Here is a 27438-nt window from a genome sequence, read left to right as displayed (position 1 = left end):
TCAATAAAATAATTTTCGCAGAATTAATAATAATAAATTTTGCAATGAATTTAAGCTCGCTTTAATTAATAGTTTCGCTTGCAATAATAATTTTTCTCAAATGTAACAATTATTCTCTCGCCTACGCTTGCTTAATCGATTCTTTGTCTTTAGTAATTGTTTTTTATTGAGCTTTAATTTTACGAACTCACTTCTTGACTCTATACAATACAAATTAATTGTTCGAGTGGATTTTTCTTGTTGATCTCACTCTTTTGACTCGATACAATTCAAATTAATGATTTTTGGTGAGTAATTTTGTTTTGAATAATTTATTAGCTCAATTTAATAATTGACTGGAAATTGTCTCGTTTGAGAATAAAGAAACTTGCTTGGTTTTAATAATTTTTAATGAATTTAATCGCCACTCAGAAAGCAATGATTTGTTGATGGAAAAGAATCCACCCAGAGATCTTGAGACAGAACGAACCCGGACTGTCCCGGCCCCTCTGGCGTGGAAAGGTAGGAGTCCTACCCAAGAATCTTGTGACCGAATGAAATCGAACGGCCACGGCCCTCTTGGATAGAAAAAAGGATTGGAAATCTACCAGGAATCTTGAGACAGAACGGAATCGAACTGTCCCGGCCCTCCTGGATAGATCCGAAACTCTCACCTAAGAATCTTGAGTTCAAACGAAATCGAATGAACCCGGCCCTCTTAGCGTGAGAGAGGAAAGGTGTTATTCTATTTGAATTCTGAGTGGGATATCAGCGATGTTATTTGGCTCTTTGTTTTTGTGAGCGATTTTGAAAATAAACGAAAATTTTATGTTTCTTTATTCTTGAAATTTGGGCGAGTTCACGCGGCGAGATCCGGAGGCAAGACTGGCTTTTGGTTATGGCATGCGAGTCGAGCTCTCAGGGATTCGAGACGTGACTGGCTCCTAGCGTGGCGAGATTTGAGACGAGACTAGCCACCGGAGCTTCTGCGCTCGGGTTTTTATACTCTCCCGAACAAAGGAAATAAAAATAATAACGCGCTTGGACTTTGTCCCTTACTCCAATTCGTTGCGCGACTTAATCTCGAACCAGGGACTCCCACTCTAAATTCTCTGATTGGTGCGCTAACTACCCCGCGTGGGACCCAATTAGTCGAGTCGAGCTGTAGTTACACTGCGCATGTGCAAAAATTTAATATAATTTAATAAAACCAATTTTTATTGCTTCTACGCACATTTCGCGTCTCTCTTAATTATTTTGTTTTATTCTTAATTGATTTTATCCACAAGAATCTTTTATTTCGTTTCGATTAATTTATTTGTTCGTGATTGCGTCTATTGCACGTGCCTGTGAAAGTAGGTCATCGCGCATGCACATTGTGCACGCTCGATCTTTCAAAGAAAAGTTTTCTTGAAAAATTAAATAATTTTAATCTGAAATTTTCACCAAATTGCCTACAATACGTTTCTTTAACGATCCGCATCATTATTTTCAATAAGAAAGAGTTTGTTTAATTGAAATTGAATAAAATCAAGAACTTTGAGAATCTAGGGAATTTTGTTAAAGCGAAATTGAGTTGGCAGCGCTGAGCGCCTCGCTTCCCGAGCGCCGCTTCGCGAAGTGACAGTTTTTCAACATGGACGCCGGTGTAAACACTCGTGCGTGCCATGTCGTTGAAATAAGTGTTTGAGAGTGTGTTTCGCTTCACTATATCTGTGATTATTCTCATAGACAGTAGTGGAAATTAAAAAAAAAAAAACATGATGTTTTGGAAAAAATAAACCATAAACTTCCCCTAGGGAAAAAAAGGTTGGGACAAGTACATTGATGGTATCGTGTTTGCTGATAATTCCATCCATAAAAAAAAAACTTGGAAATCGATGCCTCATTCTTCTTATTTGATTCGAACAGCTAAATGAATTGAAAAAAATTCCATCTAATTTACGTGCAGCATTAAAATTTATTATATCAATTCGAGGCCAAGTATTTTCTAATGAATTGAAAAAAGTTACCACTTGAGTTACGTGCAGCACTAAAATTTATGATATCAATCAGTGGACAAGTATTTTATTAGTAACTACAAATTTTGATATTATTAAATTGTTCTAAGAAGCTTTTATATCCAAAAAAAATCACATGAAAGCTAGTCATTCGTTACTCTATGGTGGCAAAGACTTATAAGAAAATCGATTTTTCTCAGACTTTCAGGATCCTTGGTATTATTCACAAAATTCAACGTCGATTGGATCGATACAAATTATGTTTAAATAAGTGTTAAAAGTACTTGTCCGGCCCATCACTTTCCGTTTAAATTGTTTATTCAAATAAAAATCAGGGCTTGTCTAGAACTGATGGTTCACAAGTCACAAGTATTCATGCAGAGGGAATTGAGAGAATTATCTTCAAGTAATTTTTACTTAGTTGCACTAATTCAATAAAAAACGGAAACAAATTATTCCGCAATATACAAGGGATTTTATTCTGCATCGATAAATGAAACAAATTGTACATAATATATATGTTCAAGCTTCCAAAATAACTCTCCAGTTTATATTCAATGATGTCAATTTTTACTTCCTACTTATTCTTCCAGCGAACGAATTCCATACGGAATAAGAACTAACCTATACTATTATTAAAAGCATTAAACTAATAATGAATCGCATTTCAACAAATTTTTAACCAGATTCTGCCGTACAATTTCGTTTTTTTATAATTGATTTTTTATTGAATGAATAGTGATGGGCCGGACAAGTACTTTTAACACTTATTTAAACATAATTTGTATCGATCCAATCGACGTTGAATTTTGTGAATAATACCAAGGATCCTGAAAGTCTGAGAAAAATCGATTTTCTTATAAGTCTTTGCCACCATAGAGTAACGAATGACTAGCTTTCATGTGATTTTTTTTGGATATAAAAGCTTCTTAGAACAATTTAATAATATCAAAATTTGTAGTTACTAATAAAATACTTGTCCACTGATTGATATCATAAATTTTAGTGCTGCACGTAACTCAAGTGGTAACTTTTTTCAATTCATTAGAAAATACTTGGCCTCGAATTGATATAATAAATTTTAATGCTGCACGTAAATTAGATGGAATTTTTTTCAATTCATTTAGCTGTTCGAATCAAATAAGAAGAATGAGGCATCGATTTCCAAGTTTTTTTTTTATGGATGGAATTATCAGCAAACACGATACCATCAATGTACTTGTCCCAACCTTTTTTTCCCTAGGGGAAGTTTATGGTTTGATATCACGTCTTTTTTCGCGAAAGTTCCTTATTTATGTTTAGATGAATATATAATTTTAATTTAAATTGCTATGAATTATTTACGATTTACTGCTTATAACGTTGGTTTCCACGAAAAACGACCTATTTTTCGTCAAAATTGTGCTAGAAATATTTCGTCACAAGTCTGTCCTTGGACTTTGGCGATTGTTTTCCTTGTATTCTAATATGTTTTGTCAATTAAGAAGCAAAGAGCATGGTGGAAAGCGGGTTAGAGGCCGAGATATAATTTTCGGCTTATAACGTTGGTTTTCACGAAAAAAGACCTATTTTTTGTCAAAATTGTACTGGAAATATTTCGTCACAGGTCTGTTGTTGGACTTCAGCGATTTTTTTCCTTGTACTCTAATATGTTTTGTCAATTAGAAACCCAAAAGCACGGTGGAAAGCGGGTTGGAGGCCGAGATATGATTTTGGCTTGTAACATCTGATTCGTTGAAAAAAGACTGATACCGCACAATCAGTATACTAGTGAAGAACATTATACACTAATGCTGTAGGATTGTAATATATTTGATATTTTCTTACGGTTCGAAATCATTTTTGTTGTGTGATTTAAGAAGTTTTGTTTACATTTTTTGTGGTATAATGCAAAAACGAGCGATCATCAATGTAATTGTCCAAATTTTTTTTCTCCGAGAAAGGATTTTTACGGCTTGATATCAAATCTTTTTTCTGTGGTAGTTCTAAACCACAAAAAATATTCTTAAATAAGATTTTCTCAAGTTCTCCAATGTTTCTATTGTGATATTTAAAAATAATTCTCCTTTCTCCAATGATTTTCTTTAAGTTTTGTACAATTTATAACAGTTTGATATTCTTCGAATGTTTGAAGTGATATCCTCAATTTTTCAACCATTTCAAACGTGTCTATAATTTTTTGGGATTAAAATCATATTCGGTAAGGTTTTTCAATATTTTGTATCATTGTGGAATTTTCCCCCTTCATTTATAAATTTTGTTTTCATCTGTTTTGATGAAATCATTGTGAATAAAGAAAACATGAAGATTTTTCAATGAAACGAATTTTTCGATTGATTTTCCTTAAAATTTGACAGAAGGAGAAAGAAAAAAATATATATAATGTTCACCAAGTCCACCAGAATTCGCAATTTTCACATATGTTTAATGAATTCTAATGCTAGTTATTTTTATTTCATTAAAAAACGTGCTTCCAAGGACTTTTTGAAGCAATCTTTTCCATTCGTATTATCATTCCCAGAGATAGAAAGTTGACGCACCCACGTCGATGCACAAAATTTTCAAACTCTGCATGTAGCCACCAAGGTTCAACCGGACAAAAGAAAAAGTATGAAGTGCGTCAAGACCAACAGAATTGCTTACTTTTTAATATGAGCATTGCATTTTGAAAACATAACTTCTTATGCCATTCATAAACAGGCCATCGCTGACTTTTTGTATCATTCATCATTATTTTTTATTATTGATTATTATTTATAATCCATTTCCAAATCCTATAATTCATGTATAATTTTCATTATTTGTAGATATCCATATTCCATAATCAAAAAAAGGAAGTACTAATACCTGGCATGCATGTCAATACACAGAATTTTCCAAATATGCAAGTATTCGCTGCGATTTATTCATCTAAATTTTGGTACAGACAGAAAAAATTACCACCGATTCATAAAATTTATTATGCCAAAACTAAAAGGAAAAAAGACAGCGCACTTGAAAGTGAACAGAACGCATAATTGTTTCATGTATCTCATTCATATATTACAGTTGGAACCAAAAAGTGAAAAGATTGGCACACCTACCGCTTCGCAGGAATATCAAAGTTCATAGGTATTCGCTGCGTACCAGTAATACAAACTTTGGTGCTATGGGGCAAAAAACTTTAAAATTACCCGAACCACATTTTTGAAACTTATTATGGCATATTCAATAAATAAAGTGACAGATACGCTGCATGTTGAAGTAAATCAAATAGTGTAAAAAGTGACAGACAGATACGCTGCATGTTGAAGTAAATCAAATAGTGTAATTTAGTATGTCTCCATGGTTATACACAGACAAAATATTTGATCACATCCAGAATAGATCAGGCGTAGACTCACACACATGAATTTTTTAATCCATAATGTCAATCGTAAACATGGTCTGGAAATACTCAATATACGTGTCGCTTCATCATGTTGTCAAACTTAAGATGTGTTCATTGCATTTGGAAGATACAAATTTTGATATCACGAAAAATAAGCAACCAATGACTTATTGAAATGAATTTCCAAATTCATCATGCAACAATTCAAGTGAATATCTATGTATTTACATGGCCCAAAGATATTTTAAAACTCGTGTTTGTAAACAAGCAATCATGAAAACTTTTTGTTATGAATTTTCCAATTTATTGACATCAATATGAGGAAATAGAAATACGAATGTCACTCGAATTGTCTAGAGAATGAATAGAAATTAGTATGGATACACTGTAAGCTAAGGAGGTGGGAAAAAGGGCCCGGTAAACACGGCCAAACGAAATGAAAGAAAATATGACAATAATACATTGAATTAGACACTTTTACTTGACCGAAGTTTTTCAACATTTATTTGCTTTCATTTACATACAATCACGCATATTTTTTCTATAATGTAATTACACAACATAAAATTTCTGTTTGGAAAGAACGTTTGAGAGGTTATATAATGAGCGAAAATTTATTTTTCTCACATAACTCCCGTTGAAAATTTTTGAAGAACCAGAACCAGGATTGCAACAAAATTATGTCATAAATAAACGTAAAATATCAAAGAATTTGTACAAGGAGAAATTTCCCAATACTAATATATGTTCTATATAACAAACACTCGCGAACCGATTGCGATGAGCGTAAACTAACCCACATGGTTTTCACAAAACTTACATAACATTTTTTTTTTATAGTCATATAAGAATTTTGAATCGAATTCATACAGCTCGCACTATTTCTCCGAAATTTTATCATTCAGATCGCTGTTGCTATTAATTTGCTCATGCCATCAAAAACTGACAGATGGATGTATTATATATCACGTCAAAGTCACTATATGTCTGGTTTTCGTAATACTGTATGACACCACATACCACTATTTTTAATAAAATAAATACATATTTAACACTTTATTAGATGAAAAATATTTTTTTGTCACCCCGCACTTCGTAATGTCGAAAATCCGTTTGTTATAACATCAATAACTGACGGCTGACTGATGGTCTTGTGTATATATATTCATAAACTGTATTCCGCTGGAACGGTACAGCAAGTGTCCTGACCAATCACAACTCATTATTTCTGTAGCCGGGATCCCGGGACCCGAGCTTCCATAGAAATGGGTTATAGCTGGCATCAAGAGGCCTTTGATGGTGTTCTGTACAGACACAGTAAATCCATAGATGTGTTAGTAACTTTTGCATAATCTTGAGCCCGTGCAAAGTTTTTTCTCAGCAATTACGCCACCGATCGTATTGATTTTGGGCGCAATCGAAAGAGAATTTCTTAATTAGCTGAAAGTTCAATTTTCAAAGTCGTACATAACTCATAGGCTTCGCAATTAAAGAAAATCACATGCCAATTTTACCCCCACCACCGCGAATCGTTTTATTCAAAGAAAGTATAGTCTCGGCGAGAGCCTCGGGCCAGCGGACGACAGGGCTGTCAATGTACTTGTCCCGAGACTCTACCGAGTCTCTTGATCTCGGCGAGAGCCTCGGGCCAGCGGACGACAGGGCTGTCAATGTACTTGTCCCGAGACTCTACCGAGTCTCTTGATATCTTTCGTTAATTTTCGGACAAATTTAGAAGTAGAGAAAAAAAGTCAAAAAAATTTCTGTAATTTTTTGGGTATCCCGTTTTGTCCCGATCTCCCCCACGATTGTTCCTAATTCGGAATAAGCCAATAACTCAAAAATCGTTGAAAAATCTATATGCGAAATGAAAATGTAGTATCTCGGAAGATAAATTCCTCTCGGATTCATAGAATATTCACGCTCCTCTATCTCAGTCTAAAGCTTTCTAACAGAACCACAAAAAATAATAGACGATCAAATTGGTGTAATTTTTCGAGGAAAAAAGAAACATAATACATTGGTATTATGCAGTAGAGTAGACGGACAAATGTATAAAAGATAAACCTCATCCTACGTTCAAAAACTCATTCGTATATAGGGCGTTTGAAGGAACCTGAGAATACTATAAATGGTCCAGGAGTGATTCATTCGTTGAATTCTGGAAATAAATGCTAGAATCCTATTTTAATCAAATCTGTAATCAACCGGCACCGAGAACGAATTCAATCTGAATCCTTTTTTATCGTACTACACTCGAAAATTTATCCAAATGAAGGCGGAATATAAGAAATTCAAGTTCCAAAAGGTATGGAGCTGCCCATAGTTATACTCTCGAACTTTTCTTCGCTTCGAGCACACTAAGCAGAAAACAGGGTTTTCTGTTTAAATCAAGAACGAGTGAGATCAATGAGTTGAATATTTTGGCTGGCAAGAATTCCAGCCATTTATTCAATCTCATCTCTAAAACTCTTGGACTATTACAATGAAGCAGCTCCAATAGCAACAACAATTTTGTAGTCTGATTATATGAATGAATATCCAGAAACGTCAAACGTGAGATTATAATCGAAGCGTGGATGAATCTAAAAAAAATAAATAACAAAAATGAACTTGCAATATCCTCTAGACTATCGTAATTATTTTATTATGGACGGAAAAAAATTTGAAAGTTTTCGAACAGTTGGAAACGCAATGTCTTTTGTAATAAAGAGTCTTTGGGAGCCAACTCGCTTTTTTGAATGTAATTGTCTCTGAGTCGCTACCGCGACTCTATAAATACAACCTCTCGATAAAAAAGGCGATAATAGAAATAGCATATCTTTTATATTCATTCGCCTATTAAATATATAAATTCATATGCGTTGAAATTTAAAAGACCAAAAAACGAGCAGGATTATTTGATTCCGCCAATGTAAATCATCAAAAGCTATTGGATAAAGGTAGGTCAAAAAAATCGACTTTGTTTTTTTTTGGATCTATCACAGAAAAACTAGTTTCTAGGCTCCGCTGGAAAGTACTCATCAAAACTGGGCAAAACAAATTAATTTTGCAAAACTAATATGAAATTCGTGATCAACGACCCAAAAAATCTTCGACCTCATGTATAATTTACATATCAACTCTAAATACACGTTCTTATCACAAAATTTGAATACCATGAAAATTAAGCATTTTATTTTAGCAATTTCACCGTTTATTTGCAATGGTAAGTCTAGGAAAGAAAAAACCAAGCACACACTTTTAAAGTACAAACATCAAGGATACGATTTAGCACTTTATCATTGGAAAATAGTATAATCAGACTTCCGAATCGTGGAATTTAAAAAAAAAACAGACCTCAAGATTGCTACTTTTTGTTTTATTTTGCAAAAACCTAATAAAAAAAAGTTTTAACCAACTTTTAATGGCACCATTGTAAAGAACGACCTCAAAAATAGTTGACAAGCCCGGGGTTTGCATCCTTAACCTAACCCATTTTTCTTAAATTCTTTTCTGTCTTGCTAGAATCAGGAAAGATTTTTCTTGCGAATAAAATTGTATTTTTGTAGATTTTGTGCAACATTTTTAATTCAAAATTGAAAACAAACAAGCCCGAGTCAAATTGAATTAACTAGTTAATTGGTAAGGACATGTGCCTTGAAAATTTCAGTGCCAAAACTGGTAAGGACGCATATATGCGTTTTTTCCAAATTTAGATGAATTTTGATGAAACTTGGAATCCGAAGGTTTTCTGGGCCACTGAATCCGAATCTAAAGTCCAATTTTGAAAATTCGGAATGGTGGATCCAAGAAGGCGGGCTGACATGTAAATGATTATTTAAGGATTTTCTGTACAGGCGATACAATATTGCCATACTAAACCATGCTAAAAACATAAAAAATTTCAAAAAGTTCAGAATTTTATAAAATTTGGTGAACATATTCTTTAATGCCAAATTTGACAATATAATTTTTTTAAGATTTTTCTTCTACACAGTTATCGAGCAATTGATCACTAAAGTTCACGTGTATAAGCATAGCGTTTCCATGTATATATATGTATGTTTTTTGGACGTTTTGATGACCGCATTTTTTTTTTTCATTTTAATGCGTATTTACCCCTAAACTAGCCCCAGTTTCAATGATTTTTGAAAATTCGCTGTACATTTTGAAATATGTGCAAAATTATATTATACGGGCAGTTCCATGACACTACTTGTTTATTATGTGGTCTCAATGGTGACGCTATATAGCAGTTAAATTGTCATCATATCGACCGCACTACGTATACTAGTTTATATAAACCTTAGTCATACATTATCTGGTTGCTATGATGACGCTATATAATGTATATCGTGTTACGATTGTGACCGAAAAACATAAATAATTTAGTCAATACATTTCAATATTTATTATGTTATGAGGATGCTATAGTGACTATATATATATAATTGAGAGTGTCACCATATCGACCGAAATATATAATTATCATAATTTCATCTATTTTTTATCAAAATAATGCTTTAGATTGAGAAATTAATTTTTTCGCTAGTGCAACTAAAGATTTCAGCACCATCTATGTTTTAAGAGCATGGATCAGTCGGTATACCGCGAGGTTAGGTGACTGATCCTTTTAAGTGTGAAACTCTCACTCGGGGCTTCCCCAATTTGTATACTTCACACCCATCAATCGCTCATACTGTGCGAATCACCAGTTCCAGTTCGGACGTGTTCGTGCATACGTAGCGATCTTTCCAGTGTTACAGTAATATAACTACGAAATAGCAGTGTGATAATATTTTGTAAGGAATGAGTATTTCAACGACTTTTTCGCAGTAAGTACGATAAAATAATCATTTTTCTTTCCTTGTCTCCGATTTTTTTCATGTTTGGTTGAGTTGATCAAATATTCGATGATAACTGGTGGTCTTTTTGGTGACTCGCATAACATATTTTGGTCATTTTGGTGACAGCGATTCTGTAATATGGTTACTCTCATAGCTATCTAGATTTTCTTTTTCGACAATTTTTGTACTTCTTCTATATTCTACAATTTATATAATTCGTACACAATATAGAAAAAATTCTACATTTTTTCGCACACGAAGCACGACAAAAAAACTCGAATATACATGTTCCAACCATTGTTGCTTTTGCTTTGCGGTTTGGTTAAGTTGAATATATATTTAATAACTAGTGGCCTTTTTGATAACTTGCATCACATATTTTGGTCATTTATCGAAACGACCAAAATGTGATGCGAGTTATCAAAATTTGGTCATTTATCGAAATGAACAAAATGTGCTACGAGTTATCAAAAATATATGATGCGAGTATTTTTACGTATATTTTTTCTAGTATATAGTGGTCATTATGATGATTCTTATCACGAGCATTGATCATTTAGATGACACAGTTTATACAATTCAATTGAATCTTTAATAGACAAATAAATTTCCAAAGAATTTGATGGCATGAAGTTTCTTCATTATGTTTTACTCACTAATAATTTTATTATTATTTTCTCATTTCCTCCAGATAAATACAAAAATAATAACGAAAAAATGCCTAGACAGAAGGTAAAAAATGCAACAGCCAAGAAATCATCCGAGAAAAAAACAGCTGGTGAGAATTTGACGCATATTTTTTCATCATTTTTGGTAACAAGTTCATAAAAAAAAAAATTATAGTGTAATTTCGACTGTTGCGAATTAATATGTAGGTAACTACTCTGATGCACCAGATCGAAGAGTCACTCGAGCTTCAGCAAATTCCACATCAAGAGTAACTCGATCCCATAAATTCTTCCCTGAAGAAACATCCAAAAAATTGAAACGGGAACAAAATGTAAAACCGGCTACTAAATCAAACACACGAAACAAACACACGCCACAATCGTTGGACGTCGAAACTTCTGTAAAATCGAGCGATGGTCAACAGAATAACTGTGTTGTAAAAATTGACATATTGAAAAAGCACGAAAAAAATCCTGTGAAAGAACTCGTGGTAGCTTCAGGAGAGGAAATGAATAACAATGAAAACGTTCACATATCGGAAGAAGGTAAGTTACAAAAATACATTCAGATTGAATCAAACAGTGACTACTTAATCAAACACACGAAATTTTATTTATAATATCTTATATTCTATGGAAAAAAAGAAACCCCGCCACAATCGTTGGATGTCGGAACTCCTGTAAAATCGAGCAATAGTCAACATAATGACTACGTTGGAAAAATTGACGTATTGAAGAAGCACGAAGAAACCCCGACACAATCGTTGGACGTCAAAACTTTTGTAAAATCGAGCGATAGTCAACAGAATGACTATGTTGGAGAAATTGACGTATTAAAGAAGCACGAAGAAATCCCGCCACAATCGTTGGACGTCGAAACTCTTGTAAAATCGAGCGATAGTCAACAGAATGACCATATTAAACAAATTGAGGTATTGGAGAAGCACGAAGAAAACCCTGTGAAAGAGCTCGTGGTAGTTTTAGGAGAGGAAATGAACAACAATGAAAATACTCACATATCGGAAGAAGGTAAGTTACAAAAATACATTCAGATTGAATCAAACAATGACTACTAAATCAAACACACGAAATTTTATTTATAATATCTTATATTCTATGGAAAAAAAGAAACCCCGCCACAATCGTTGGATGTCGGAACTCCTGTAAAATCGAGCAATAGTCAACAGAACGACTACGTTGGAGGAATTGACGTATTGAAGAAGCACGAAGAAATCCTGCCACAATCGTTGGACGTCGAAACTCTTGTAAAATCGAGCGATAGTCAACAGAATGACCATGTTAAACAAATTGAGGTATTGGAGAAGCACGAAGAAAACCCTGTGAAAGAGCTCGTGGTAGCTTTAGGAGAGGAAATGAACAACAATGAAAATGTTCACATATCGGAAGAAAGTAAGTTACAAAAATACATTCAGATTGAATTAACAATCATGATGTCACTAGAAAATTATCTCTTGCAACTTTAGTTCGGTACATATTGAAAAAAAAATGTTTTTTTTCTGTTCTAGAAAATCTCGATAGTAATAGTCTCGTGATTCAAAGAGAACCCGAAAACAACACATCCAAACGGCTCTCTCTGAATGAAATCGCGATCAGTTTCGATGATTCAGAATTTGAGACTGGAAACATCGTCCCAATTGAGTTGCAAAATATAAGTGACGTCATGAATAATCTCGATGACCCAGAATTGAACATGAGTAATGAGGTAGACGAGATGGTACAGAAAAAATGGGATGATTGTGAGAACTCGGAAAATTTTGAAGGCATTGATCCCTTTCGTATTCATCAGATGGATCCCTCATGTTTTTATGAGTCGAACATTGATGTAATTGGAAATTACGAAACGGTGGATTCTTCACACCTTACTAATGAAAATGACGAAGAAAATCATCCTGGTATAAATTCCACCAGCGAGAATCCAAATGAAACATATGTTTTAAAACACCAACAGGATTTTCCATCTCCTAGCGAGCTCGAAGCTGCCACAGCTGAAAATATTCAAAAGGAAGATAATTCACAACTTGATGAGGACGATGATGAAAGTCACAATAAGACTGCTAACTTTACCAACGAGGATCCAAATGATGACACGTTTGATATGTCTAATCACGAAGAGGACGTTACAAACAATACTGATCAACTTTCTCAGTCAAATACCGAAGGAGAGATTGCCGAGTCAGACATATCAACACTACGGAATGCATCTCATGATCTTAATGCAGTCAAGACTGTAGGTGCTATTGACGATAAAGCGCAGTTTGTTGAGGCCGGTGCTTTAAAGACCAAATCCAATTTTTGCTTGTATTGCAAAAAAATGCAGACAGTTATCAGTCGTCATTTAGAGAAAGTCCATGACGATAAATCCCCAGTCAAAAGATTCTCCAAAATGAATAAAGGTATTTAGACTTAATATTTCATTTTTGTCATGATTTTCATAAAGTTCAAATGAATATTATACAATATTTATTATATTTGACAGAAATATAATAATTTGGTATTATTATTCATGCCAATTCTTCTATTTTTAGGTTCTGACGAAAGGAAGCAAATAATAGAAGCTTTGAGACTACAGGGAAATTATATATTCAATACGGATAAAAGATATAATACAACTGGAAAATTGCTGGTATCGCGAAGACCGAAAACGAAGAGAGAGGCCGCAGAGTACAGAACATGTCACAATTGTAAGGGCTGTTTCTCGAAAAAAACTATCAGACGTCATTTTAAAATTTGCGTAGGAACGTCTAGCAAACATAAACGCTCCAATATAGTTCTTTCTCGAAGAATTGAAGGGAGAATTCACAATGATGCGAGTAAACGGCTCGTTGCAGTATTTTCAATATTACGCGAAGACGACGTCATCAGATTGGTGAGATACGATGACCTACTTATCAGATTTGGGAATTGTATGTGCGAAAAGTACAGAAAGCAGCAACAAGAGTCGATGATAAGGAATCGTCTGAGAACACTCGGCCGATTGTTGCAAGTTATGAAGGAAAACAATCCAGCTGTGACTGACTTCAAGTCGATATATCATCCCAAACTGTATCGAACAATGCTTCAAGCAGTTAAAATGATGGCAGGATATGACGAAGAAACTGGCGAAGTTAAAACTCCTTCGATCGTAGTCAGTATCGGTATTTATATCAAAGCAGTTGGTGAGCTATTAAAATTGTGGACGATCGAAAACGATGATGATGAACATCAGAAACTTGTTGAGAAATATCTGTTTTTGCACAAATCTCAATACAGCATCAGTGCAAACAGAGTCGCCCTTGAAGAACAAGCCAGAAAGCATCGTGAGCAAACTAAACCGTTACCGACAACGGAAGATATCAAAAAACTATCCGATTACGTAGTAGAAAATCGAAGAACCGCATACAAAAAATTGACTGAAAAATATTCTTATGACGAATGGTTGCGCCTCCAACAATATACGTTGATATCTATTCAGATATTTAATAGACGAAGAGCGGGCGAAATCGAGCGAGCTATGGTAAGTGATCTGAAACAACTCGAAAAAATCAACGAAACCACAAAACCTGATGTGTACAGAAAGCTCACCGAGGAGCAGAAAAAAATGGTGTCTCTGTACAGCCGGTTTATTATCGTCGGTAAGCTGGGTCGTGACGTACCAGTTTTACTGGATAAAGAAATGGAGAACGCTCTGGTTTTAGTACTACAACATCGACAAGCTGCCCGAGTGCCAGCGAAAAATCCATTCGTCTTTGGTATTCCGGGATTCGAAGACGGTCGACTAAAATATTCGAGAGCATGTAACCTCATGCGGCAATTCGCGCAAGAATGTGGAGCTGAGAATCCAGAGAGACTTCGTGGCACAAGCCTAAGAAAACACATGGCAACTACTTGCGCTGCCGAAAACGTAGATGAAAACGATATCATGGATATCGCAAATTTTATGGGGCATGCCGAAGCGATACACAGCTCACACTATCGTCAATCGGTGGTTTCCCGAGATGTTGTTGGAGTCGCTAAATTCTTGCGTTCTGCCATGGGACACAATGAGCCCGAAATTATTGACACTGAAACAACTTCAAGGCCACCCGATTCTCCGGCTGACTGCACAAATGAAGCAATAGTAAGAGAGGAACAAAGCAGTGATTTCAATGATCGACAAACGAGTACTCCGATACAGCAACGACAAAAAAAAACTCAGTCACGAAAGAGAAGGTTGACCGTCCAATTCGATACAAGCGAATCTGAATCGAGTAACGTATCAGAATCACCACCGAGAAAATCGAGGAAAAAGTCGACACAAAAAAAACAGAAAAATTCCAACACCGTCACAAATGAAAAAAAAACCAAAAAAAGATGGTCGCAACGAGAGAAAGATCTCGCTCTTCGTGCGTTTGGAACAACTATTAAGAATAATAAACTTCCTTCAACGCACGAAATCAAAAGTTTTTTGTTAAAAAACAAAGAAGTAATACGTACTGTCGATCAAGTACGCGCGTGGGCCTCGAATGAGAAAAAAAAATGGAATCAGGATTTCACTGATTAATGTTCAATTTAATTGCACTAAACCGTAATTTTTTATTTTATAAAACCAAACAGTCATTATTATAAAAAATACCAAAGTGAAGGAGAAACGTTTTTATTTTTATTTTTTAATGTTTGGAAACGAAAACAGTTTCGTTAAATTCAAGTTTTTTATTTTATTTATAGTTTATTCCATTGATTACAACTTTTTCTTTGAATGAAGTTAAGAATCATTTATATGAAAAACAAAGAGGAACATTTATTTTCTTAATTTCGCAATGTTTATGAACGAAAAAGGTTTCGTTAAAATTTTTGTTATGGAATTCTATTCACTATATCAAAATCCAATACTACCGAAAAAAGTGATAATTTCAGTTATTGAATGCTCCCATGCGAAAAAGATTGAGATATATAAATGTGTTTTTTATTGATATTTTGTACTGCTCATTTCATTATAAAAAAGACGATTGTAAAAAGAAAACGTCGAAAAAGTTATTCTTTTGTACTTTCTTTTGTTAATGTCAATAAAAAAAGACCTGTGACCTTATCAAAACCTCCTATTCATTTCCAAATCGATTTTTCGGTACCTTTTGCGTTATTAATTGTATTGAAACGTTCATGTGACATCAAAGTATCCAGATTATACTAAATGGACAGTTTGGTAACTCGAATTGTGTTTAATCTATCAAAATGAATAGTCCAATCGTCAAACACCATAATAGGTTTTGATAGTATCCATATCATACTTAGTCTTCATGCTTTTCGCGAATTTTCATATTGATACGGCAAATATTATATACTTGACCTTATCAAAACCCTCTATATTCATTTCCAAGCCGATTTTTTGAGATCTTTCACGTTAATAATTTTATTGAAACGTTTATCTGTTACAGTCATCAGAATAGACTGGTTATACTATTTGGACATTTTCGTGACTCAAATTGTGTTCAATTAATCTAATATTTCGCTTATGTCGCTCGAACTAAAGAAAGGAAAAATGTTTGCTTTAAAAACTATATTTATTTCGAACTATATTTGTTTCTAATCCAATCTTTTGGGATCTTCCGCATTAATAATTTTATTCTAACGTTTGTGTCGTCAAAGTGACCAAGTTATATTATTTGGACATTTTCGTGACTCAAATTGTGTCTAATTGATACAAATGAATAATAAAACCGATAGTAATCAGGATAAGTTCTGGTAGTATCTGCATCATGCTTAGTCCTTACGATTTTCGTTAATTTTCGATTTGAAGAAAAATATAATTTATGAAAAATTATTAGATTTGTGAGAAATTATATATCAAAACACCCTATTCATTTCCAAACCGATTATTCGGTACCTTTTGCGTTGATAATTGTATTGAAACATTGGTGTTATCAAAGTAGCCATATTATACTATCTGATCATTTTCGTAACACAAATCGTGTCTAATTAATCCAATATTTCACTCATGTCACTTCAACTGAAAAAAGAAAAACACGAGCAACGTGTGTATTAAAAACTATATTTATTTTTATTTGTTCATCTAAATATACCAGTGTTGATAACATGACATTTCTTTACTTGAATAACTTTTACTAGTGCTACAAGAACTACAATATCTGTAATTTTGGTAATTACAATTCATGACAGTAATGTCTTATTTCGATAATTTTTTTCTTTTTATTATTATTGTCGACTTTAATATTCATTTCTATTGCTTAGAAATAAAGACACAATTTGAGTTACGAAAATAACCAAATAGTATGATCTGGATACTTTGATGACACATAAATGTTTCAATATAATTATTAATGTGAAAGATCTTGAAAATTCGGTATGGAAATGTGTAATCGTTTGATAAGCTCAATTATGAATTATTTCACTTATCAAAACTAAAATTCAAGAAATTCATATAAGGATCAAGAATGATTTGATAACTACTATAATGGTGTACTTTTCTTTTGTCAAAGATTATATAATACATTTTAATCAAACTTTATGTATGAGCGTCATTTCAGTGAGATATTACCTGAAATCTTATATTAGTTGCCAAAGTGTTCAAAAAGTATAACCTGGTTATTTTGATAACCTTTGCGAAATGTACATTGAAATATATCAATGTCATCAAAGTATCCTCTTTAATACCTATAGAATATTTTGACAACCGCTATCGAAATGTTCACTGAACATAAAGTGTGTACTTCCGTAACTCGCTGAAAAAATACATTTGTATACCTAAAATTCATATCGATGACAGTCATGGAACTGCCCGCTCGTGATATAGGTATTATTGGTGACAGTCACCGAAGTAACCAAAAGTCATGGAAAGGTACTATTAGTGTAAACAAATGTCATCAAACCGTCCAATAGCGATACATATACGTATACATTCCGGGCATAAGAAATCTGTTTTAATGCGTAATTACTCGATAACTAAGTAGAAGAAAATTTTGAAAAAATTTGTGTTTTCACACTTGATGTTGAAGAATATTATCACCAAATTTGATAAATTTCTTAATAATTAGACTTCTGTACCGAAACTCCTTAATTTCAATGATATATTTTCAACAAAATTCCCCGCTATTAGCTGATAAGTCACAACCCCAGAGTGTGCCACGTGGAGGCTGCGACATGATTTTACACTCCCTTTTTTCAATGTTTTTTGATTTTGAATTTTGATTTTGATTTTTCCCTATTTTTCTTTTTTGTTCTGCGTTGATTTTAGCCTTGCAGAACTTTTTTTTCCCCTTTTTGCATTTCGATGTGATTGAAGCGTTGAGCATTGAAAATCAGAAATATCAAGAATACTTATGACGATTTTCGTAGCGTACTCGATCGTACCAGTTTTGGCATGAGAATGGATTCACTCGTTTACCAGTTAAGTGGTTAATTCTGAACAATTTTTAAATTTTGTAAATTTTTGATAATTCAAAAGATCGCAGTACGAATTAGAGGTTATATCGCGACAATTAACAGAATAATAATTTTTTCTTGTATCATATCAAAAACACTTCTGAGTGATCAAACATTATTGAATCTTCGAGTCGAGCATAAAACGCGTAATTAAAAATCAATTTTAATCATAACCGCTTGCAAAATATAATCTACGATAGTAAGCGAACGCGATCACGAATTTTTCAAGAAGAATCAAAAGAAAAAAATAGTGGTGTAAAAATCGCTTGAAATTGAATAAATTTGATTTTTTAAATCTTTCCAAACATAAATTCCGCGTTCTAACGTTTCTTTCATACCTGCTCCTTAACTTTAAGGTAGCTTGGACCGACGCGCGATGGCGTTCAAGCCAGGTCGCAAAAACGTTACGTTACAATAATAAAAAGATGAATACAATTGATTTAAATATAATAAAAGTCAGCTATTAATTATATAATTATAGTTATAAAAAGACTTGATTTAAGTGCTTCAAAAATTATGCACGCAATGTAGAAATATAAAAAGAAACGAAAAAATGGAAAAAAAATCGTAGACGACGCTAGAATGCCAAATTATGAACAACAGAACTACCAATATTTCAAACTAAATTCTCAAATTCCCCGGACAAGAAATATTCAATTATAAATTTTGTGGAAAAAAAATTGAGTTATATTTTAAATAAACCAGTTGAAAATATCACAATTCTAAATTGCGATATAAGCAAAATTATGAAAAGAAAATATTGATGGAAAATTGATTAGGAAGAAATATATTCCCAAATATGCTACACTCTAGAGTAATCGATTAAACTCAAGAGACCTTTTTTGTAGAGCGTTTAATTTCCTATGGAACTATGCCATAATGCCATAATTATTTGAAAATGATTATTTTTCAGTAAGTTACAAAACGAAAAATAATTTTTTTTTTTCAAATAAATTCTTCGATCTTTGACCCCGAATATTCTGTAAATGGTTAGATTAATGGAAAAAGTATAAAAGACTTTTTTTTGTAGAACATTCAATTTTCTACAAAAATATGTGGGAAAAGTCAACTTAACAATCGATGAATAATGAGATATGGTAATTTTTATATGAGTCTGAAATAAAAATAAAAAACTGTGATGAGAAGGATTTTCCCATTAATATTTAGAGCTCATTTTTGGTGAGAACTTTCTACAGGTGCCTAGAAACTAGTTTTTCTGTGTCGTATCCAAAAAAACACAAAATCGATATTTTTGACCCGACCTATTGGATATAATGTTAAACGAAAAAAATATGTAACGTAATGAATGTGCTGTAATGAAAGAAGAACATTCGGAATATTTCAAGTATAAAGAAATATGTTGAAGTAACGGGATTCTTGCGGAAAATAAAATTTCTTCCGCTTCTGCTAGAGATGAAAAGACATTGATTTTTTCTATCACTCAAAGAAAACACTCTCAGGTTCTGCAGGATGCAGATGGACTTTTGTTAAAGAAGTGAAAGAATGAGAAACGTGAACAACAGCGGGTATGCAAATTTTTTCCATCGTATTACAGTTCACTTCGATTTCAAATGAGAAAAAAAAGCAGGTGCCTTCACGTGACGAGACGCTCAAGAAATCCCACCTTATTATCTTTTTCGTTTTTTTTCCTTTTCACAGCAACGAACGATGTATATATTGGTGTGCGGAAAAAAACGATATTTTTTTTTACTTTGCATCCAGCCGAAAAAGGTGATTCAAGGTGAAAAAAAAGAATCCCAGAAGCAGAGCTCACCAAAAAATTTTTTCGGATAGCCTTTTGCGTTTGAAGATTTTCCATAAGAATAACCCAGGAAATGATTGAGACCTCCGATCATTGCATCATAACTCTTCAAGAAAAAATCGCACAAAAACGACAATAATATGTTTTTATAGAAAATCGATTCCCTCACAAAAAAAGTCTTTATGAATATTCAGCTTGGAGCAACCATTCTCGTGCTATCACTCTTCGAAGTTGAATCGATAGAAAAAAAATTTTCATAAAATTATCGAAATCAAATTATTCGTTTCACAAACAAACTTCTCGAAACTTTTTCGTAGAAAATTACTTGCTCTTTTAGAAAATCATTATTATTATTCGAACAATGCTCTTTTCGACAATGCTGTGCCGGTGAGCGTGAAGGCTGAAATGTTGCAATCTCGAGCAAAAAATGATTACTCGAGCGAGTAATCATTAAAAAAAGTGATTACAAAACGTTGCTTTCAAAGGATATAAGCTATTTCGTCACACAAGAATACTTATTCCTTTTTAACCAATTTAATTTACCGCATGACTTTCTGAGGGTAAATATGGACTTATGGCCTGAAAATACCAGTTATTAAAGCTGCTCAGATTTCTTTTTTTTTTATTTTGAAAGATGTCAATGACGTGGCTGAATGTGGTATCGCTTTGATAGAAGCCTACAACGGCTCATTCACCAAAAACGAAGAGCAGTTACAATATTTATTGAAAATAATGCAATCTCATCGTCAAAAATACCCCAATTGCAATAAAGGCACACTTAAAAATTGCAATGGGTATTATTTAATCTTGGCAATAAAATCATGGCAAAAAGTAAAGACTTTTGAAACCCGATTATTGATAAATGCCGTTTCTTTTATTATTCCTTTTTATACTCAATTGTAATGAAAATGAGATGGAAAGTTTATATTCAAGGGTTTTTTAGTGCAAATCATTGTTATCCTATGGAAACCAAACACGAAACATGTTTACAATAATTTGATGAAAATCATAAAAATAAGTAATTTTATTCAAATTATAAAATTTGAATAATAATAACGATTTTCTAAAGGAGCAAGTAATTTTCTACGAAAAAGTTCCTAGAAGTTTGCTTGTGAAACGAAAAATTTGATTTCGACAGTTTTATGAATTTTTTTTTCTATCGATCCAACTTCGAAGGGTGATAGCACGAGAATGGTTTATAAGGACCTTTTTTGTAGGGGAATCGATTTTCTATAACAACATATCATTGTCGTTCTGTGCGATTTTTTCCTGAAGAGTTATGATACCATGATCGGAAGTCTCAAACATTTCCTGGGTTATTCTTATGGAAAATCTTTAAACGCAAAGCGCCATTCGAAAAAATTTTTTGGTGACCTCTTCTTCACGGATTCTTTTTTTTCCGCCCACCCTAATATTTATATATATTATATTCACGAGATATTTCATATGGAAGTTTTATTCTCATAATACGAAAACTGTTGATTAATGCAAATTCTGTCTATACCAAAAAAGAAAACACTAGATTCGAAATTTTTCATTATTTTTCAAAGTTTCAAATTAATCATTCATTTTTTTCAATTTCTCCATCAAATAATGAAATGATAACGATATTTCATAGAAATATAAAAACATGCAATACTCTGAGAATGAAACTTATGACTGAAACATTGCATATTCAAGCGTTTGGTCGCCGGAAGCGTGATAACAAGCTTCATCTGCCAAACTTCAAAAGGGGAAAACCGCAACGCCTGATCCAAAGTTGTACTGCAATCCGAAAAAATCATGCATTTTGTATTGGACTTGATTCTTACTTCATTGGTCTCCTGTCCGTCGCGTGAACCAGAATTTTTTTTGGTCCAAGAAAAAAATCCTTGGCCGATGCTTCACTTGTGATCTTGCTTCTTTTTACTTCAAAAGTAGTCGGAAACTAGTATATAGAGGAAATCTGCCGTGTAATCAGGGTCCTTGAATAACAATTCGGGTGCTATACCATCGACAAAAATGACAGAGAAAAGGTGAAGAAAAACGAATGAAATATAAAATAGTACCAGAGAAAGCAGTCATGAATCGATTGACTAGAAAATGAAGTGTGATAAGTTTCAGAGATATATTTTCCATATCTGAACAATGTTGACGCTTTTGTCACTTCCTACTTCCCATAAAATCTTTCGAGATCGAATACCTTCTAATACACGTCAATATATAAAAATAAATATGAATATGATAAAATCTATAAATTTCAGCGAGGCACCTCTAAAAAATTGATCAGGTGATACAAATTTTGAGAAAACGTTTTCATAATATGTTAACATACATATCAACATGCAAAACGAAGCAAATTATTTTTTTATCTCGAGACGTTTACGAAAAATCGAAAAAAAACTTTAGAAAAACCATTGGGATGACCTCTAGATGTTTTTCCTCCAAGCTCAAAATTTGAGAGAATCAATTCTTGATTGAATGCTAATTTTTATCATTACAACGCTGAACAATCAATCTTTTTCTATCGTGATTTTTCACTATAAGAAAGACAAAAAATTAACGTCCTTGGCGTCACCTCGAAAAAAATTTTCGAAATGGCTCAAATTTTGAGAGAATTACGTTTGTGTCAACATAATCACTTGTGACTTTGGGGAAAAAAATATATATCTTTTTTTAATCAACCTAAATATAGGGGATACCGGGGTAAAACGGGATACCTAAGGAAATATTGAACTTTTCAGAAGTTTGGGAAGCTCTGTCTATTTTTTACTCCCAAAAACTAAGAAATGTACTGGAATTTTGTTCAATTTAAAAAAAAAAAAATCCGAGGCAAAACGGGGTACCCCTCACAAACGCATGAAATTTTTTTTGCTATGATTTTAATTCAATGCACCTTGGATGTATTTTACACCCGTAACCGAGTGCTTCCGACTTACCGTTGTAGCGTTGAAAGCGATCTTAGCGCTTACAGCGCTCAAACGTAAGTCGAGCGCACGCTGTGAGCGCTCTCAGCGCTTACAACGCTCTAACGTACGTCGAACGCACCCTCTGTAATTCAATTAAAAATTAATAATATGAATAATAACGAAGATTGCCAATGTTTATTTTGTAAAAATTTGTATTCTTTATCCACTGAATCATGTATTCAGTGCCAAAATTGTGCAGAGTGGGCACATGATTCATGTGCAGGTGTAACCACACATGATGGTCCGTAAACATATGTCTGCGATTACTGTCGTAGACCGTAATCTGCGAGGCAGTAATCGCAGATTTACAAATACTTTTTGTATATCTGTGCAAAAACGTTTTTAGTGATGTAAAAAAAAGAGAATTAGAAAAAAAACGAATTAAAAAAAAATCAAAATCCAAAAAAAAACAAGATATTTTGGAAAAAATATGTTTCATGTTCTTTTCGGACTAGGATAAAAATTAAAAAAAGAGACAAAAAATTTGTTTCATTTTTCGGGTATCCCGTTTTGCCCCGGTCTCCCCTATACATATGAGTAAGATCCATTGAATTTCGCCCAATTTCTCGGGAGGGGTCTTTCGATTTTGCTCCAACTTGGGTACTTCGAAGTACCTTAAAAACTATTATCAAATACCAAATTTCAACTCTCTAAGGTCACGAGAACGAGCATTATAATCATCAAAAAATGACCATTTTTGTCTCGTTTTAAGATGATGGTTCACAAAGACTTTACGTTCAAGTCAAATAATACTGGTTCTATTTCCTGTATGTTTATGATATGCTGTATATTGTAACGATACGCTTTTGACGTCACCCGTTACGCGTGTGTTCGAGCAACTAAATTTTTAAGAGCAGGCATGAAAATGAACGAGAATGCGAGAAATTGTATTCAAAAATATAATAATCGTGTTTATTTAGCATATAAAAGAAAATATAATGCAAATCGTTGGTGTTTTCGTGATATGAGTAAGATTCTCTCTCTAATGTCGATAAATTTGTCCAATTTTGTGATTTCTCTCTTTTATGTCAAGAAACTTGTCCAATTTAATCATCCTATTCTCTTTTGTCAATTTATCGATTAACTTGTCTAATTTCAATAAATTTGCCAATTTTATCAGTGAGCTCATGAATTTATTCAATTTAATCAATTTCTACTTTCTTTGTTTCCGAATTTAATCAATCTGATTAATTATATGATTCTATACAATTTTAAGCAAATTTTGTGGTTTGGCTCGATACGATTCAACTGAGATTGATTTGCTTTTTATCAAAATAATTTGGACGATTTAAGCAGTTCTTGCTTCAAAAAGGGGATAGTGAGAGCTTATGCTTTCAAAATAAACTACTCTTTTGCTTCCAACAAAAAATGAGAAGATGGTCAAAGAAAAGTGCCTATGCCAAGAATTTGCAGATCGTACGGAATCGCGCGGTCCCCTCCCTCTTTAGCATAGGAAATGTAGGATCAAAATTAAGAATCTGCAGACCCTACGGAATCGCAGGGTCCCCTCCCACTCAGTAATGAAGTTGGAATGGATGCTCACACTAGAAATCTGCAACCAGTACGGAATCGCACCAGCCCCTCCCTTCTTTGTGTGACTGGATAGGAATTTCACCCTTGAATCTGCAGACTGCACGAAATCGCACAATCCCCTCCCTCATTAAATTAATAAATTATGATCAATTCGGACCATTATTTTTTCTAGAACCAAACGCTTGTTCGTGACTGGCCATTTCTGCTAGATCCCGCATGCAATTGGATTTTTATGAACAATTTTTAGCTGGACTCTCTCAATTTTGTTTTAAACTTAATTTTTAATTAGTTTTGATTAATTAAATCTTGCCTCGTATAAAAATTGTGTTAATTAAGGTGTCGAAACATAAAATGTGTGGATCTTAAGAAAGAGAGGAATTCTTTTCTGTAGGACAAGTAACCTCCACACCTAGCCGTGGAGAGTCGCGTCAGGCGTCTAAGTACGAGTTCGCTTGGCGCGACGTTCAAATGTAATATTTACGTGATCTAAAAGGGGAGTGCCGTTTCAATATATGCTGCTGTTTATATGGTAAATATGTGTTCAATTCAATACAACTGTACTGAAAACTCCGTAAAACAGCTTAAAAAAAAATTAGAATCACTGCATCATACATTTTTCAATATCAAAGCACTCGGAGTTGTGTGATCTTCAGAAGGCTGTAGAGAGTGATGGAAGTTCGAGCCAAGAAATTCCTCGAAGCGGGTCGTTTCGGATATAAAGAAGTACTTTATTTTTGTGAACATCGGAGTTGATAGAAATCCGTGGTGCACGGTCACAGTTAGCGATTTTTTGTAAAATTTCAAAAAAGACCAACTTTGAAATGATACTTCTCTAGACTTCTTTACGTGATCCAAATTTTCCTCATGACTCGCTTGAAAGGTATGAAAAACGAAAAGAATGAGCCATATTAGAAGTTAATTAAGCTAGAAATAAGCCAGTAGCATCAATTTGAAAATAGTCATTTTATTGAAATTTTCAATTCATTTAACTTTATCTCAATGAAAGGCCTCTTGATCTGGACGACTGAACCACGTTTTTCTATAATCTAGATGGTATACTAAATGATATGAAACCAGTATTATTTGACTTGAACGTAAAGTTTTTGTAAACCATCATCTTAAAATGGGGCAAAAAAAATAGTATATTACGACCCTAGGCCCGAAAGTTGGATTTCCTGACATGTGCGACATGCCAGGGCATCCAGCATTTGGACCGTGGGTTGTATACTATTTTTCTTGATCCCGTAGCCGAAAGTACGTTCAATAATTACTAGCAATCGTGAGGGGGCGGGCATTAAAAACATAAACAAAAAGTAAAAAACACACACACAAAATATCACACAATGATACAACAATATTATTAGTACAAATAAATAATTCGTTGATAAATGTCTGATTTATAGTCCCATGATAGTTAACAATTTCTATATATGAATATTTCCCGCTATACTTGACAATTTATGAATATGTGCTTTCCTATGAACCTGGAATCTGGAAATAGAACATTATTCTTCACGACCATATTCATTTTATTAGTTCGGTTACATTATTTTCTGTTTTTGCATCTGGACGAACAAATGTATCTTATTCGTCCGGGTTTATGGCAGTATAGCGCATAACATGAATGATGAAAGCTACGCTATACGCGCCCGCTTGAAGCAAATAATGATGCTTGGCAACGAATAAACGAAATGTCTTTTTTTAAGAGTATGGATCAATCGACTAACCTCACTTGGAATTTTTGAAATTGAAATTCTCTGACACGGTTTGACCGATTAAAAAAAGGCTTTGTCAGCCTACGCAGAACGATGGCAAAAATCGACTGACAGAGCCGTTTTTTAATCGGTCAAACTGTGTCAAAGAATTTTGATTTCAAAATTTGCAGCTATCTCTCTCACACTCACGGTTGCGATATACCGACTGATCCATCCTCTTTAAGAAAGGATCACCGGCCGCAAAAATATCGTCAGAGTGCACTGAAGTTAGCCGAGTCAGCCGGCCACGAAAAATGCTCTTCCCGGTTTGAAATGTGGCCAGGAAGTGCGTACTTTCGGCTAGGGGAGCAAGAAATGGTAATTTTATGATGTTTATAAGGCTCGTTCTTGTGACCTTGATTGAACCTTGAGCACTTAGAAAGTTGAAATTTGGTATTGGGGATAGTTTTTAAGATACTTCGAAGTACCCAAATTTGAGTAAAATCAAAAGACCCCACCCTAGAAATTAGGCGAAATCCAATGGATCTTGCACTCATATATATTATATATAACAAGCGCGGGCTTGTCTTAATTGTTTTAACACTTTTTAAATAAAAATATTACTCAGGACACGAAAAATCACGGTACTTACGGTCGAATAGTAATTGCGTAAGATCACTCTTACTAAATTACTCCATCACTTCACTCTTACGTCGCTAAATAAATTATACGATTAAACGAACTTACCTGTAAGGAATCGTAATTGTATGAGTCACCTCTTCCGATAGATCACCATGTACTTCCCCCCATCATGCCCAAAATTACCACACGCTTCACAGCCATCTAGGAACTTTTTTAACCTATGGCTGGTGACTCTGCTACCTCATTACTCCAAAGTATTGCCGTGACCTTGGGTATTCATCGCTCGATGATGCGGGATTTCCGGACCTTAGTCCCGGAATTCGGGTGGGTTGTGATCTATCGGAAGAGGTGACTCATACAATTACGATTGAACTTCCTTACAGGTAAGTTAGTTTAATCGTATAATTGTATTTCGCGACTCTTCCGATAGATCACCATGTAGATGTTTACAGTCACTCACGGCCAATAACAAGAATAGAGATTATAATATTATTATTATTATTATTACGAATGATAATTATAATGCTTGTTATACGTAACGCAATTCCGAAATCAAACAATTATTATTGTATCTTATTTAAACATTTGAAATGAAAA

The 27438-nt window shown here is 33.7% G+C and overlaps 2 protein-coding genes across 7 annotated transcripts in view; both read left to right on the top strand.

Annotated features, from left to right (window-relative positions):
* The window catches only part of LOC122405844 (cholecystokinin receptor type A-like), a 92563-nt gene that overhangs the window by 57349 nt on the left and 7776 nt on the right, over positions 1–27438 (top strand). Inside the window, exons 1-2 of one of the 6 annotated variants that reach the window (XM_043410854.1) lie at positions 16044–16854; positions 17501–17678. The exons of 1 other annotated variant lie outside the window; for it this stretch is intronic. In XM_043410854.1, the coding sequence (XP_043266789.1) occupies positions 17600–17678 (79 nt within the window). In that variant the 5' untranslated portion in view covers positions 16044–16854; positions 17501–17599. Of the gene's footprint in view, positions 1–16043; positions 16980–17021; positions 17184–17500; positions 17679–24945; positions 25035–27438 lie in introns of those variants that run through there. 4 more of the 6 variants (XM_043410855.1, XM_043410856.1, XM_043410858.1 and 1 more) reach the window with 4 other exon arrangements.
* On the top strand, positions 10305–15911 carry LOC122405842 (uncharacterized). Its single transcript, XM_043410850.1, has 7 exons — positions 10305–10311; positions 10870–10956; positions 11054–11392; positions 11492–11875; positions 11975–12256; positions 12373–13260; positions 13393–15911. The coding sequence occupies exons 2-7, from the start codon at positions 10896–10898 to the stop codon at positions 15384–15386; spliced, it is 3948 nt and encodes a 1315-aa protein (XP_043266785.1). The 5' UTR covers positions 10305–10311; positions 10870–10895; the 3' UTR covers positions 15387–15911.

The sequence above is a fragment of the Venturia canescens genome, chromosome 2, assembly GCF_019457755.1.
Source record: "Venturia canescens isolate UGA chromosome 2, ASM1945775v1, whole genome shotgun sequence".
Taxonomy (NCBI): domain Eukaryota; kingdom Metazoa; phylum Arthropoda; class Insecta; order Hymenoptera; family Ichneumonidae; genus Venturia; species Venturia canescens.
The sequence above is the reverse complement of the archived record's forward strand: the minus strand, read 5'-3'. Positions and strand labels throughout refer to the sequence as shown.